Source organism: Vigna unguiculata, chromosome 6 (assembly GCF_004118075.2).
Source record: "Vigna unguiculata cultivar IT97K-499-35 chromosome 6, ASM411807v1, whole genome shotgun sequence".
Classification (NCBI taxonomy): Eukaryota; Viridiplantae; Streptophyta; class Magnoliopsida; order Fabales; family Fabaceae; genus Vigna; species Vigna unguiculata.
Window position 1 is genome coordinate 30808576 of NC_040284.1, and position 16010 is coordinate 30824585.

The 16010-nt window shown below is 31.7% G+C and overlaps 2 protein-coding genes across 3 annotated transcripts; both read right to left on the minus strand.

Moving 5' to 3' along the window:
• Nucleotides 1-2092: 2092 nt before the first annotated feature.
• On the minus strand, nt 2093-6333 carry LOC114188121. 2 transcript variants are annotated; one of them, XM_028076656.1, is made up of 5 exons: nt 6110-6333; nt 4340-5515; nt 3247-4239; nt 3057-3158; nt 2093-2631 (listed from the first exon to the last, which is right to left on the minus strand). In XM_028076656.1, exons 2-4 carry the CDS (start codon nt 5381-5383, stop codon nt 3129-3131), a joined length of 2067 nt encoding a protein of 688 aa, XP_027932457.1. In that variant the 5' UTR covers nt 5384-5515; nt 6110-6333; the 3' UTR covers nt 2093-2631; nt 3057-3128. The 2 variants fall into 2 exon arrangements, with proteins under 2 accessions (XP_027932457.1, XP_027932456.1); XM_028076655.1 differs by lacking the exon at nt 6110-6333 and adding an exon at nt 5802-6098.
• A 6470-nt stretch (nt 6334-12803) lies between these two features.
• On the minus strand, nt 12804-14861 carry LOC114186868 (low-temperature-induced cysteine proteinase-like). The gene is made up of 6 exons (XM_028074912.1): nt 14473-14861; nt 14347-14431; nt 13981-14213; nt 13764-13901; nt 13174-13683; nt 12804-13086 (listed from the first exon to the last, which is right to left on the minus strand). Exons 1-6 carry the CDS (start codon nt 14818-14820, stop codon nt 12949-12951), a joined length of 1452 nt encoding a protein of 483 aa, XP_027930713.1. The 5' UTR covers nt 14821-14861; the 3' UTR covers nt 12804-12948.
• Between the last annotated feature and the right edge of the window lie 1149 nt (nt 14862-16010).

Sequence of the window (16010 nt, forward strand, 5' to 3'; positions counted from 1 at the left end):
GGAAATATCTTATTATTTATTTACTTTTTAAAGACTAATAACTATTTTTATATGTTTTCTATAAAATTATTTTAGTACTTATTTTTTTTCATCTAGTTATTTTTTTCTTTTTTATTTATTTTATTTTATTTTTAATAAATATAAATTTATTTTGTATATTAACTTAAGGATATTATAATATTACCATCTACTAATATAATGTCATAAATATTTAAAAAATAAGTACACACAAATGTGATAGTGTCTTATTTATGCTAATATAGTAATAGTATTAATAATTAATCATAATAATAATTATTTATAATAAATAAATAATATTAGTAACATGGACAATTTTATAATATTTATCTTTTATCTATTGAAACTTTCTTTTTTTAATTTATTACATCACTCAAATCATTCAAACTTCATCTTTAAATTCATTCAAATTAACATCCAAATCTCTTAAAACAAATAATACATTCACCTCCAAATCTATTTAATACGTTTAAATTTATCTATTCACTCACTTTCAAATTCATTTCTCAAAAAGAACACACCCTTAACCTTAACCTCGTGTTCTTCTTCTCTAATTTGTTCTTTTGTTTCTTATCACATCCAACAACTCATTTTTCTTCCTTTTGAATTTAAATTATACTTTTCATCGTTCTTCCTTTTGAATTTAAATTATACTTTTCACAAATTGACTTTATGAAGCTAATATCCTATTTTCTTGTATTTAAAATTAATGAGAATTTTAAGTGTAAGTTTTATACAGATAAAAAAGTTAAATATTATATAAAAAAAAACTCATACATTCATTATTTTAAGATTTTAAATTAAAAATAATATTTTCTTTGTATTGTCAAAACTTTCCCTTGAATAGAGGCAATTAATTTGGAACTACAAATTTGAAAGGTGACTCTTAGATAATTGATAAGGAGTATTTGGTGGAAGCAGGTGGAGAAGAACGTGAGGTTTTCTGACAGGATGAGGCGGGAATGTCTTGGGTTGGCAGAAATAGTAATAAACTTCATCATCTTGATTGATGTGTGTCCCACCCATACCCTCTTAACTCACAACACTCCTCTCTACATCTTAAGTTCTCAACCAAGAATTGCTGTAAGGTAGGACCATCACACTGCTCATATCATATGGCTACCGATCTCACCCAGAATCACTCAATTTTTATTTTCTTCTCTTACTTTTCATTTTCTTTAACTTTATTTCTCGTCTTGTACAAATTATATGTAAACACTTTAATTTTTAGATTTAGATGTATGAAAAACAGGAAAGGAGAGATATGATTATTTTAAATATCTCTCAAAATTGATCTTTCAGTCAGAGTATGTTCAATTAATGTTTAAATTTTCGAATTTTGTTTTAATAAAAATTACAAATCAAATCAAACACGCCCATGGTTAAGATGCCTTTGATTAACGAAAAAAAAAATTAAAAAGAAAAAATGCACGTTGTTGCCAGTTCTCCATGTATGGACTCAATTCTTTCTTCTTTTTTTTAATCAGTGATGGATTCAGTTCTTATCATCCTGTTTTCTGGACCAACCACCTGTGCTAAATCTAGGGCCGATGTTTCTCTTTGAGCATATTCGTTACTGTTATTAATATGTAGCATTCCAAGATGTCTGTCCCCAATTCAAATTCAAATCCAACCTCAACTACCTGTTTTTCTCGGCTTCATTATTCACAAAAGTCATTGAGCGATCTGGAAGAACTTCTCAAGTTCCTTTGCAGAATGAACTAGAGCTTGAAATTTTGAACAAAGGCCAAATTTTAATCTGAGGAAATATCAGAACTTTTTTACCCTGTTTGGAAAAACTTAGACCCCACTGCAATTGATCAAAGGTTTTACTTTCTTACTTTCATGATAGATTTGATGACAGTGATTTAGAATTCAAAATTGGATTTAGGGCACATTAAAAAATGTTTTAATGAGATTACAATTAAATTAAATTAAATCTTGAAACATAATCTGTAACAACACAAACATCAGTGACTACTCCAATCAAGATATGTGGCAGTGAAAACTTGAAGTATGTCAAACGGTTCAAATATCACTGCATTTGAAAAGCATAATCACTTGAAAGAAAAAGTACATCATAAAGGGAATAGCATCTATATAGTTCACAATTACATGAATACATCAACTATGCAATTGATTAAAATATCTTTGTCCTGTTGCCGTGCCAGATTTGCTAAAAGCTTTACATAATTTTTCTCAATCTAGAATTCATCTGATGTACATACTTGTCCTCAAAGTACTGAGGAATGCCAAACTAAAATATTTGAAGGATTCTTTTCTGAGTATTAAAAAGGAAAAGATCAATAGATCATGGATAATAGTAATCACTTGTGCCAGTTAACATAAAAAAAATGCTGATACCAAGAGGATCATTCCTCGGATCAAGAAGAAAAAAGTTGCAAACACTAAACCAACATGAAGAAAGACAGACACACAGTAGTAGCCGATATACACTTCTGTTGGGCAGGTTAGGAAATCTTGATTCCACCGAAAGCGCCACTAATCCAGAAGAGGCTTTGCTTTTATTCATCACAAAAAGTTAACTTTGATTTCTCTATAATCAATACAGTATCACCAAAATCAACGGGATGCAGGGCTTGAAGCCAACAGCTGGAAACAAAATTCAATAGAAATGAAAAAATAAATAATAAAGGCAGGATAGTTTATAGAAAGTAATAAAGAGAATTGATGTTTGGGTCTCCAAGCAATGTGTTTACATTGTTTCTAGTCATGTAAATGAAACTTACATCAGTTCTTGATTTTAGTATTTTATATTTGGTTCAATCAAGAACCTAAATATAATCTTTAAAAAATTGATGCAGATGTACTCTTTTTGAGGGATTGATGTAAATATAACTGATTGAGTCAAATTGAAAGTTTAACGAGATCAATTGACTTAAAGAAGTTCTAAGGTCTAAACTGATGTAAATCCACTCTTTTGGGATGAAAACATCGACCCAGGTGAAAATCTAAAACACCCCCAAATGTTTACTAATGCTATAATGCTAAAATTACATAAGGTGAGAACCTCATACCACAAGCAAACTGAAAATTCGGGGCGCCTAAAGCTTGAACTGTAACATGATATTGAGTTTCATGCCAAAGATTTAGTGCTTAGATTTATGCGTCGGAAGTTCCTGCAGAGAAAGGTAAATGTGAATTTTTCATCTTTGCGCTGCCAGAGTTGAGGTACATAAATTTGGTCAAAAGGATTTGCTAGGTTACCTGAGAATAGCGTACATGATCATGATGCAAATTTGAAGTTTTCACTATTGTTTCCCACTTGAGATTACCAGATGTTGCATTAGAATCATGCCTCTTAGCTTGGGATTGAGTCCCTTGACTCGAGTGCAGGAAAGAATTCTTCACAGAAACTAAAGGCAGGGCACGCCAAAGCCAGGACTCGGAAGGTGATTTTGGTAATGGTGGGGGAAGAGGAGACACGACAGAATCAGCACTATGCTTTCCTGAGTCATTAACTAGAACAATTTGCTGGGCATTGATCTTTGAATCTTCAACTAATGTCCCTTGAAAAAGTGACAAGGACTCGGGTTCTTGGTTAATATTTTGATCGGTTGTCAATCCTTCAGTTTTGCCTTCTTTGGCTGTGGGATTCAAAATTCTATACAAACTTGGTGGAATGGAATCTAAAGAGTTTAACACTTCAGTATCAAACGTGACCTTTTCTTCCACAGCATATTGTACTTGTTTTATATCTCCAGAAGATCCTATGGAGGAATTACTTTCTTTCCCCCTTCTTCTCTCTAAGTCTGCAACCATGGTATCTACCCTCCGTTTGTTATCCAAAGAACTTACATTTGAAGATGGTAAATTCGCTGTGCTGACTGTATCTATGTACAATGTCTTTTCAAGAGTGAGACTACCCGAATACGAAGTTTTTTTGTTTCCTTGGAACATCACATCTTGAACATTTCCAAGCACACCGCTGTGGAATTTCACCTTGCCAAACTTGTAATTTTCAGCCTCTTTAGAATCACCAAGCAACTTGACGCCACGAAAGGGAGATTGAGGTCTTCGAGAGGGAGATATACCAGTAGCAGCTGCTCTTGAGCGACGGAAGGGAGAGAGTCTACCTGGAAGCAATTCACCTGAATAGTTAAATCTGTTTGATTCACTTGTCAATTTCTTTTTACCCTCTTGCTTGTCAGGTGATGGTGCCCTGGAGTTAGATTTATTCCTGTGAATTGCATCCCAAGCCTGCAGAAAATACTCATGATCGTAAGTAAATATGTCAAACAAAACCACTTGAGCTTGCTGATTCAGGGTTGAAGGTGAAAAGTAGGTCCATTTTTCTTACCTTCTTTACAGCTGGAACAGGGCTGAAAGATCTAATATGAGAAGTTTTGTTAGGTTTCACAACCTCACTGGCTGAAGGCAAGGAAACCTGGCTTTTCATTTTCATCGCAGCCACAGGATTCAATAAGCACAATGAATTCCTGATATGTAATTGAGGTAGCAACCCGCAGCCTTTGGCTGCAATATTAGAAGAGTTGTCATATTCGTTATCATCACCTTCGTCTTCACTTTCTTCCTCTTGACTTTGGCCAGTGTATGGTATAATGGCAGTGTTGTGCTTATTAGACAATGGCTTCTTTTCCTCGCGAATGAATTTGCTAATATCTCTAGGTTGTTGTTCTACTAGTACAGATTGCTTTTTTGAAGAATATTGAGGAGGCTGAAGAGTCATAGCCTTTGCAGCGGGCAAGAATCGGCTCATCATGAAGTCTATAGTTTGTTGATCTGTGGAAAAGGTTCCAGACTTGTTTGCGCCCATACTTTCTAACCCGCTTACACCACTCACACTACAGTTCATGGAGAATGATTCTGTATGTGACAGTGTTTCAAGAGCATCTGAAAAAGCATCATTATCATCATCATCATCATACCTTACATTGGACCTTCTGTTCTCAACTATTTTCTCTATCTTCTCTGCTTTTCTCTCTTTCTCGGTGTCTACTTTTGCCACACTGACGTTGAAGGACTTGGACTTATTTGAGGACTTGAATTTACTCGCAGATTTATTTTCCCTTTCCGATGGTTGTTTGGTAGCATTGGTTGAATTTCCCGGAGGAAGCCTTGGGCTTGGAGTGATTGAAGTGGCCTTGGGGGGATGAGGCTCAGATCCACCATTGCCCTTGCGTCTTCCAGGGATATGCTCCCAATTGAAAGGAACTGCAACTGGTTTTGTTACCTGATCCAAGGTCGTGTCTGATTTGTGGTATGGAAGACTGTGACGTTTCTCTAGAATCTTTTTCCTTGCTTCCGTCAAGGACGGTGATGTGGCAGAAGCACGTCTCACAGACATGAGAGGGGCATTGATATTCAATTTCCTTTCAGCCATTTTGTTCAAAAATTGAACAACGGGTCACACCCTCTCAATCACAAGTTCACGATTCAGGACGAATATCATACACTAATCTTCAGCAGCAGACCAAAACGATTAGATAATAAACCTCCTAGCAATCATGAAAACCTGAAAACAATAGGACTTAAAATGAGAAAAGAGAATCATCAAACACACAAACACACACGATTACAGGAAAAATTCAGATGGAAGTCAAGAGATCATGAAAAAGCCTATTTTTATCCTCTATGACCCAAACAGTCAATAATTGCAGAAACATTAGTACCATAATGAATGAACTTAACGGCGCAAGAACAGCGCGAAGTTCTTTTATCCGTCAAATTTAATGACCCTAATAATAGTACCGAAAAGAGAAAAGAATTAAGTTAAAGTGACAACGAACTAAAGAAGAAACCTCTTCAACAACATAGTGGATATGGCCACAGAAGCAACCAAAAAAAGGAAGTAGTGGTTTCCCTTCAGCACTACTCAGCAAGTAGTACAAGCTTTTGTGAAGATGGCGATGCAGAAATTGAGAAAATAGAGAAAGAAAGAAGGAGTGAGAAAGATGAAAGGCAATAATAATGGTTGGTTGCAAAATTATGGAAATGGTGAAATGAGTAGGACGTAAGAAAAATCAGAGAAGATTGAAGGTGACAGATAGAGACTCGAGCTTTTAGTATTTCTTCTATTGCTTTTGTTTCAAAGTATTTCATCAGTTACCGGTGTGGCCGTGTCTGACTCGTGAAACATTAGCGAAAATAGTGGACAGTAATTGGACTCAACTCCAAATCACTTCGTAAGAGACACTGCACTTTTTCGATTGCTTCAATATCCTCGTATTTTAATAGAAGTGACTAATTTCACAATGTACATTTTGTGAGAACAGTAGATAAAATTTGAGAGCGTGATGAAGGCAATGGGAAAGTTTAAATGGAAAGTGATGGGCCACGGATGCATCGTGAAGAACAGTTAGTAGTAAGAAAGAGTCGTAACTCTAATAAAGTAGGTTGTGGACCGACCATATTTAAAATAGACAACTCCTCTCTGTGAGTGACTGAGTCCACGTTACTTTTAATCATTATATCATTTTCAATCATTTCGTTTTTCGAAACAACGTCTTCCTCTTCCCCAAAACCCGAGCACTGAAAAAACCAGTACTGTAAATAAGTTTTCTTCCTATTAAAACTCAAAAACATAACGCGACAAACTTAGTTTTATCTTATTTCATTTCTTAACTTTCTGTGTCCTACTAAACAAATATTAAAGGAGCTAAATATATTTTTAGTAGAAGAACTTTGACAAAAATTGAAATTTGATTATGTTTGAAATTTTAATATATTTTTATTTTTAAATTTTAAAAATGAATAAATATAATTCTGTTAATTCTGTTAATTTTTTTTGAAGTGTCGAATATATTTTTTAATAGATATTGAACTAAGTATGTATTAAACAGTGTAAAAAACTTCAATACTAATATGAAAAACGTTCGACAAGTCAAAAAAAAAAAATAACATAATTGAATTAAACATATTATATTCATTTCTAAAGTTTAGGGATCAAAATGTATCGAAGTTAAATAAGAACGAATTCCAATTTTAAAAGTTCGGGGACTAAAAATATAGTTAATTCAATATTAAATACTAAATATTGTTTTTCATGAATTGCAAGTGGCAGATTTTGATATCAACATATACAAATTTGACGATGAAACAGTGATTAGTTGTAGTGTAGGAAAAATCTAGTGCAATGAGATGCTGAAGTAAATTGAATCGTAATGATGTGAGCACATTTATCAGTTATAATAATGCTAAGAAATCTTAAATTAATATACGTAGCATATTCTCACTTTGGTAGAAACGAATGGGTTTGGGATCTTATGATCACATGACGGTCGTTGAAAGGTCTGGCGATTTTCCGTTTTATTGAGGGTCAGGATCGTAAATATACAATTTAAATCAATGGTTCTTTTTCATTGCAATCAAATTATTTCTCTATCGTTGAAAAAAATGCAAAAAAAAAAAATATAAAATGCATTTTTGGTCTTTAATTTTTTTACTATTTCCGTTGTTTTCTTTTCAATGCCCCAGTTTTATCCTCTAGATGGTTTATAAAATATTTTATAAAAAAAATAAACAGTGATTTTAATTAAAATTAAAGGACAAAAAAAAATGCATTTCAAAATTAGAAAACCTAAAGTCAAAGAAGATCTTTAAAGAAATTAAAATTGAAATTTTATTAATCATCTTTATCCATTCTATTAAATAAAATTTTACTTATGCCTAATTTTGTTCTTTAAACTTATTTTCTACATATCTGATTCAAATATATTAAAGAAAGATATCGATGGAAAGTAAAGGAAAATCTTTTACTATTAAGCCTTCGTTTGTATTTTTAAATTTTATCTTACTTTTTGTCTACTTTATATATATATATATATATATATATATATATATATATATATATATATATATTTAATTCAAAGTAAAAAATATTAATTTTTCATAATCATTGATTATTTATTTCACTTGAAAAATATTATTTTTTCTATGATATAAAGTTTTTTCTGCAAATATATAAAAACAAGTTACATAATAAATATAAATAGATTTTAAGAATTGAATTTTAAACAACAATTCAATAGCGGGCGGTCTCACACACCCAATAAATGATAAATTCTTTTACGATAGACTCAAACTCATACTTTTAATTTTATGTTAAGAAATAAACTTTAAGTTTAACTTAATTTTACAAAATTAACTAATTTGTAAGATAAAATTTACACTTATTTCTAAACTATAAAATTGTTTATCTCTGATCGATTTGAAATCACATTATTAGAAAAAAGATAAAAAATGAAAGAAACAATAAAAAGAAAAGAAAAAGAAATATTTAAGTACTAAAATACAAAATATTTTAAATTTATAATTAAAATACAATACTTTATCAAGTTTGTTCAGTTGAGCTGGAAAAAATATCAAAAATCAAATTAAATATAATTAATTTAAATACCAGATAAATATTAACTTACTTTGATTTGATTCGAATTTTAGAGTTGATAAGTTAATCTCGTGAAAATCCTGCATAAACTAGTAGCACAAGTCTTTATTCAATCTCTGGTTTTAGAATGAGTTGCGGTATATAATATGAGAAGGTTACACGTTGACTTATTGCAACGTAAAAGTTCATGGTATATTTACACCCCCAAAATTCCAGAATGGTGTGTAAGTAGCAGAGTGTGTACCATACTTGGAAGTTGGAAGTAGGCACCACCAATATGTGAAATTAAATCCCACACCATTGACTATCCCACAGAGTGGAGGCATTTATTAAAAAGAAAAAAAATAAAAAATAAAAAAGTGGTGAGAGTGCTTAGATCACGGGACACAGATTGGGTTGGGAACATGAATATGTTAGAAAAAGGGATCTTGCGTCCCACGAAGATGGGGTCATTTTAGGGTTTCTGTCTCCCATTTTTGACTTAGCACGTGCCTCACGCCCCTCTTTCTTCTTTAACCCAACCACTTTCCGCTTTCTAATCAAAATAACGCAGCCATGAAAACGATTGACCCATACACATTCAACATCATCCTTCCATGTGCACCACAAAACTCCACACATGCCAAACATTTCAAATTCTAAAATGCACAGATTCTGGAATTTAAATCCAATTATGCCCTTAATTGCCGCTTAATTATCTTCTTATTCTTCTTTTCCTTCAATTTCGCAATTTCAAATACTGTTCAGTACAATATGTCTCTAAACCTCACGTTTAAAGCACGTGCGTACTAAGTAAATAAAAATATAGCCGCATTTTCATCTCCAATTCTTATTTATGTATTTTTTTAAAATTATATATATATATATATATATATATGTTTTCTCTAAAACTATTATCATAAACTGGTTAAAATAGCTCTAATATCTTGTTTTTCTAATATATCTAATGAACTAAGTTATAAAAGCTCATTTATTTACCCTGTCAAATATATTAACAGTGGAAGAAGTTGATCCCCTGCAAAATAATAAAATATGGTTTAAATTTCAGTTGAAATAAGTGCTCGCATTTATATGGATTAATTGCCCATAGATTACTTCTCATGAACAGAAATTTGTAAGAAAAAAAAAAACTTCAATTTTGTCAAATATATTTATGACAAATTTAATTATGTTAAGCGTATTTATGACACTATTTAAAATTAACAAATTTCCGTTTGACAAGTTGCAAAATGAATTTAACTAGAATATCTAACAATTTATTTTTTGTTGGTTGTCTTTCATTAATAAGTTGGAAATTCATACGATTGTAACTTATGGCCAAGACTTTTAATAAGATGCGAATTTCGAGTTGAATTTTGAAGAAATTTCCCTCCCTCCGTGTGAAAGTGTTTCTAGCATTAGAGATAAACCTACATTACATGAATGAGTGTTGAATATAAAAATAGGGAAATCGAAATATTTTATACACTATTTGAGCATAGATTTAGGAACTCTTGCGCTTTAGTCAAAAAGTTAAAGTGTGTGATTTTTTCTTTCCTTTGCAGCAATTAACAAATACAAATTCAATAACTTAATCAAAAACAAGTTCTAAGATTTTACGATTGTGGGAAAAGAGTCAGAAACAACAGATTCAATAAGCAAATATACAATTTTTGCAGTTCTATTTAGGCAGATTGAAATATTGCAGAAGCAACAGTTAACATGAAAATTTGGTGCAATTTGTAGAGACTAACAGAGAATTGTACAACAGGGTGGGTCGTGTTTCAATTTATGTGTACGGGGAAGAATAAAAGAGAAATTGTAAAATAACTGTATCTAGCTCGAGAAAAAAAAGTACTTTGACACCACTTTTTCTAAATAACATTCATTACATAACTATTTTTTCTCATAAAATATTATTATTATTATTATTATTATAATAAAATATTAATTTATAGGGATATAGATTCATGGAAAAGAGAAGATACTCGGTGCTCCTATAGTATCTATCCTTAGTATTTTGATATTTTGATGGGTGGATGAAGAAATGTGATAGGGTGCAGGAAGTAACACTGTAAAATAATACTAAAACAGAAACATAAGACTTGGTGAGAAAACTAAATGGGTTAGGATCGGCCCATAATTCCAATAAGCAAGATAACTTTTCTTTTTCTTTATTTAAGAACGTTTATTTTAGGGTAGACAAAACAAACTTCTTTTAAAAAGAGATTTTAATTTATTTTTAGTTAATTAAAAACAGTTATCTTTTTCTTAATTATAGCAAACAGAGGTGAATAAAATAGAAGAAAATATATCATTTTAATCAGAAGTAAATATATTTTTATCTCCAAATTAATATAAATATTGTTGTTTCCTCCTTGAACTAAATTATAAATTATATTTTTTTTATACTTCAATGTAATACATTATTTCTAAGGTGAAATGTTTTTCATTAGAAAATAAGTTTAACATTTAACTAAAATATAAGTCCAACATGTTATTTGTTCTGAATGAATACATTAAGTAGTGACTAAATATTTTGAAATTTAATTTATAGACAAAGCACATTTTTTATAATAATTTGGAAGAAAAAAAATATTTAACTCTTTAAATTAATATTATTATAGAAAAATATTTAAAAATATTAATTTAAACTATTCACATGATATTTGTAAATTAAAGACAAAAATGATAAAATTGAGTGTTCTTAATTATGTGTGTTTGTTCAAGAGTCTGTTTTCTTTTTCTTTCTTTAAAACTTTTAAGCTTTTAAAAAATTCAATTTTCACTGTCATATTAAATTCAAACAAATTTTACAATCATTTCATGACTTTTATAATATGACCAGAGCACAGTCCTTTTTATATGAAACTCATTATCAAATATCAATTATTTATAGTTATTTTTTTTCACAAATATGCCTGTTTTTTATTGGGGAGAAATGGTGAAAATTGTTGCTTATCTTATAAATCAACTTCCTTCCTCAGTGCTAAACCTGCTCATCCTCGAGACTTATCTACACAAATATAAATTCTTTATTGTTGATTCTTTACCTTCGAAATCTCGAAAAACGAATCCTTAATTGTATTGATTATGTCCATATCACAAAGAATTAGCTAAATAAGCATGATCTATGATAAAGCAATGTATCTTTTGTTGGTTACTTCGATTTTAAAAGAACAAATAGGTGTTGTGATCTTTCTATGAATCCGAACCTTATTAGTATTTATAGGAGAATTCTATATCTTCTCTTTAAAAGAAAAGTCATACCGAAAATGATGTATCAAAGGAAAGAGTGGAATGTATAAAATAATTGAATAAATTTTTTGATCAAAGAACTAAAAGAGGTTATGACAATGTTATCAAAATTAAGGTCATTAACTGACATCTCTTGAAACTGAGCCTAGTGCATATATTATATCATAGCCTATGTTATTGAAGTTGCTCATATCATACCAATCGTGCAATCTAACAACAAATAACTTTATAAGTAATCTCAAATTCTATTTTGGGACAATTCTCATCAAACCCCTCTTCATATAGCAAACATTATTTTTAGTATACACAAAAGATCAAATTAGAAATTTCTAAAAAATTAAATTCTTTAGTGGTAACATGTGTCATATGCATTAGTTAATTAATAATTTATCTATTATATTTATATCTTAGTAATGTGCAAGATGTATTGACTTGTCTAAAATAAAAATACATGTGTGAATAATTGGAGACCCTTCAATAGAATGTCATTGGGGAACTTGTCTCATTATCCAAAACAAAAAAGATAGCCGTAGATAAGTATTCATAGTAAAACTCAACTTATGATAAAAGTTAGCTATTAAAGGTATTAGAAATTCAAGTGAGTCTAAGTCTCACATTAAGTAAAAATGAAAAAAGGAGCATCATATAAGGATGAAAACTCATAAACCCATTGTCTTAAAATTTTTGATTGAAAATAATGTCAATGTCTTATGTAGTTGAGTTTAGATCTTATTGGTGTTGTATCCCCCAGTAAAACCTTCTCTATAGACCCATCAAAAGAATATACACAAAGGTATGATGTTAGTTACCAAGTGACTTTTGCATTGGATGAGAAGATCCATACAATTTACATTCTTAAGCCTAAGGTAGCAAATATTTATAGAAACTTAATGTTAACATTAAATTCCTCGATAAAAACTTATAGAAATAGTGTATATGGTCTTACACTTGGAGTTGTGTGGAAGAGAAACTTGTTGGTTGTTAAGAAAGTCAATCTTTTTAAGACTTGGTTTGGGAGATTCTTTTCAAGAGTAAATATTATTTTAGGTAAAATAATTTAGACCATACTTTATTTATAAGACGAAAAAAAAGAAAGCTAACAATTATAATTGTGTATGTTGCTCACATCGAATTGAAAGCATATGAAGCATATTTTGTTGCTGATTTGAGATGAAGGACGGAAGGGAACTTAATAGATGTGATTCAAATATAATATTTTAAGAAAAGTAATTATACAATAGACATATTTAATGAATGGCGGTGTCAACATATTATTTTTCTTGAGCAAATCCAAACATAAAAAGAGAAGAGGGAAAGAAGTAAATTCAAAGGATTGCAGCAAAAACATTCCTCATCTGAAGGGGTTGAAATGTCTTTTCCGTTTGTTCTAATTTAGTCCATGGTAACTTGTGACTTCCCAACTTCTTCTTCTTTGCAGCAACTCCGATCAAATCTCTATGATGCTACATAACACAAATTTACGAGTATATTCAGAAAATTGAAAACTCTTGATTGCATTCAGAATGAAAGAGGCTAGAACATATACCTACCTTGAGACAGAGTCCATGTTCAGTAACACAAATGGGGAAATCACTAGGGCAACAATACTCGGTTCCATGGCAACACACAGCATTCTCATATTCACAGCAACCATAAACGAAGCAGAAATCAAAATACTGATGAAGGCAACAACATGTCTCATGAGCTGAACAATATGAGTATTCTCCACATCTAATTGGTGGAGGTGGTGGTGGAGGCGGAGGTGGCGGCGGAGGTGGTAGTGGTTGCGGTGGCGACGGTGAAGGCGGTGATGGAGGACTACTTGGGGATGGAGCAGTGGGCTCTTTGGTAGGGTAAGATGCCATGTAATTGATTGCACACACTCCATATTTTAAGTGAGTATTCCTTCTGATATAAATGTACCCTTCCATTCCCCATGAGGTTCCCCATGAATTCTTTACAATCCAGTAATCTTCATCATCCTCTGAGCCATAACCAACAATTAAAACTGCATGATCAATATCATCTGGATCACTTGAGCAATGTCCATCATAGATACCCTGTTCAAGAAAAGTTATGAAAGCAAATTCCACTTTCTGGATGTTTCTTCTGCAATAGTGAGAGGTCAAATGACACTTACACCGGTGTATAGTTGGAAATCCCTTGAAGAACCATCTATAGCAACACTGATAGGTTGCTTCACTGTAGCACACAACAGGGAATTATCTGATTGCCCCACATCGGAGTAGCCATCAATGCTAACAACCTTTGTTTTCTCCTGAACAAGAAAAAAAAATCTGGAAATTAGATATATAGAATAGCATAAAAAGGAAAATGAAGGGTTTAGGAAAGAAGACCTTCGTGACATTGCATCTACGCTCTACACCAGTGTATGGATAATCAGTTTCTGAGTCGATTCCACCATTGTGCATAACCCATTCAAAAGCATAATCCATGTATCCTCCATAACATCCATCGTTAGTACTATCACAGTCCACAAGTTCCTGTTCTGAAAGGCTAACAAGGTCCCCTGTCGCAATTGCATTTATTCCTTCTATGGCTCCAGTAGAAGAGAATGCCCAACAACTACCTAAAAATACAATAAAGAAATGCTTTCACTATAGGCAGAAAAAGAAGGGAAATTGGAGTCACAAACATAATAGAACAGAATAGACCATCTTCAATGTTTCCAAATAAATCTATAGGTGTGTATAGAAGCTTACCACAGTGTCCTTGGTCCTTGACACCAGTCACAACACCCTTCTTCCTCCAATCCAAAGTGTAAGGTGCATCTTCGCATGAGTCATCCTTAACTGGCAAGTCATTTTTTTGCCAAATGGCTTCTTTACCTTTGAAATAAACTTATGCCTGAACTCTTCATTGCTCATGTCAGCAAACCTGTTCAATCCTAGACTGTGCCCGTAAGGAGAATTTCGCTTTGCATTCTTCTCTACGATGTATTTCAAGTTTCTCTTGAAATTCTCCAACCTTAACTTTGCTTCTTCAGGGTGTTTGTAAAACTTTCGGTGCTCCTCCTTCCATCGTTGAAACAGCTCCACCACCCCTTCCTCTGAAGGAAACTTGTCAAGGTCGAGGGCCAATATGGAGTACTCACTCGGGAGACCATAGCACAGAAATGCCCATGAACCCCAAACAAGGAAGAGAAAAACCAGTTGAGTTTTCAGCTGGTAGCTCATTTTCTTCCTCGTTTATTTGATGATTTGATCCACCATCATCTTTGTATTCCACATATATACACCATTACAAACCTGCCAGTCAGCATCTTGGTCCTTTACACTTTTACTTCTTTGGCTTAGATAGAAAATCAGAAAGGTAGAAAAGAAAGAAAAGAAAAGATGAAATAGCACTGTAAGTAAAGGGGTGATTTGGTAGTAATGTATGAATGAATTCAATCACTGTCAACTTCACGTTGGTAATTGGTAATGAGTGTGAAAATTTTGTTTTAGTATTTCTACTAGTCCTATTAGTTGGGTTTTTTCTACCTAAAAAACTAGTCCAAATTTTGGGATTGTACTAATACAAAAGGGTTGGGTAATCTAACGTTCAAACGTGTACGTGTTGTGACTAGGCTATTAGACTGGTTGCTGAGGCATGCCACAGACACTTCGCATGGACGAGAGAGTCAAGGCGAGTGAACAGTTACTAGCTTGTACTACTACTTTCCATAACCATCCATGCCTTCTGTTCATATTAATTTACTAACAAATTTACTGCATCTTTTTGTATTTACCTTAAATGTAACTGAAGAGGTTTTTTCATAAGTAAATTTTCTTTTCTTTTTGTTTTGAAACTGAAATATAAACATGTCCTCCAAGATTTGTTAAATTTTATTTTCAATATCACATTATCATGTTTTCTTATTTTCTTAACTGTCAAGGTGATTAATCGAAACCACTCCAGTATTGATTTTAACATTTTACGATGATGAAAACTTGTAGACTATGAAAACAAATTAAATATATCAAATAATGCAAAGGTTTATATAAGTATTTGGTAAAAGTATAATAGATATATAAGTTATTTTAATTTTATATATATGTATGTATGTATTAATATTAATGAAAATAATAGAAAAAACAACACGCAATGAAATGGATTAAAAAGGAAAGGTTACATTAATATATGACATTTAATAATCATTGAAATAAGAATGTATGTAAAAAAAGCAGTACTTCATGTACTATGAGAAAAAAACATTGCAATAAGAATGTACAAATGACCAGGTTGTAAAACAAGGTTCCAATTGAAACCTAATTTTCCTTCAACTTAAAGTTTTCCATTATGATAGGTATGGTTGTTGATAATGTATATTCCATTAAAGTAATTCCTAGCCAATACTCTCCAGAGGTGGTATAGCACTACTGCA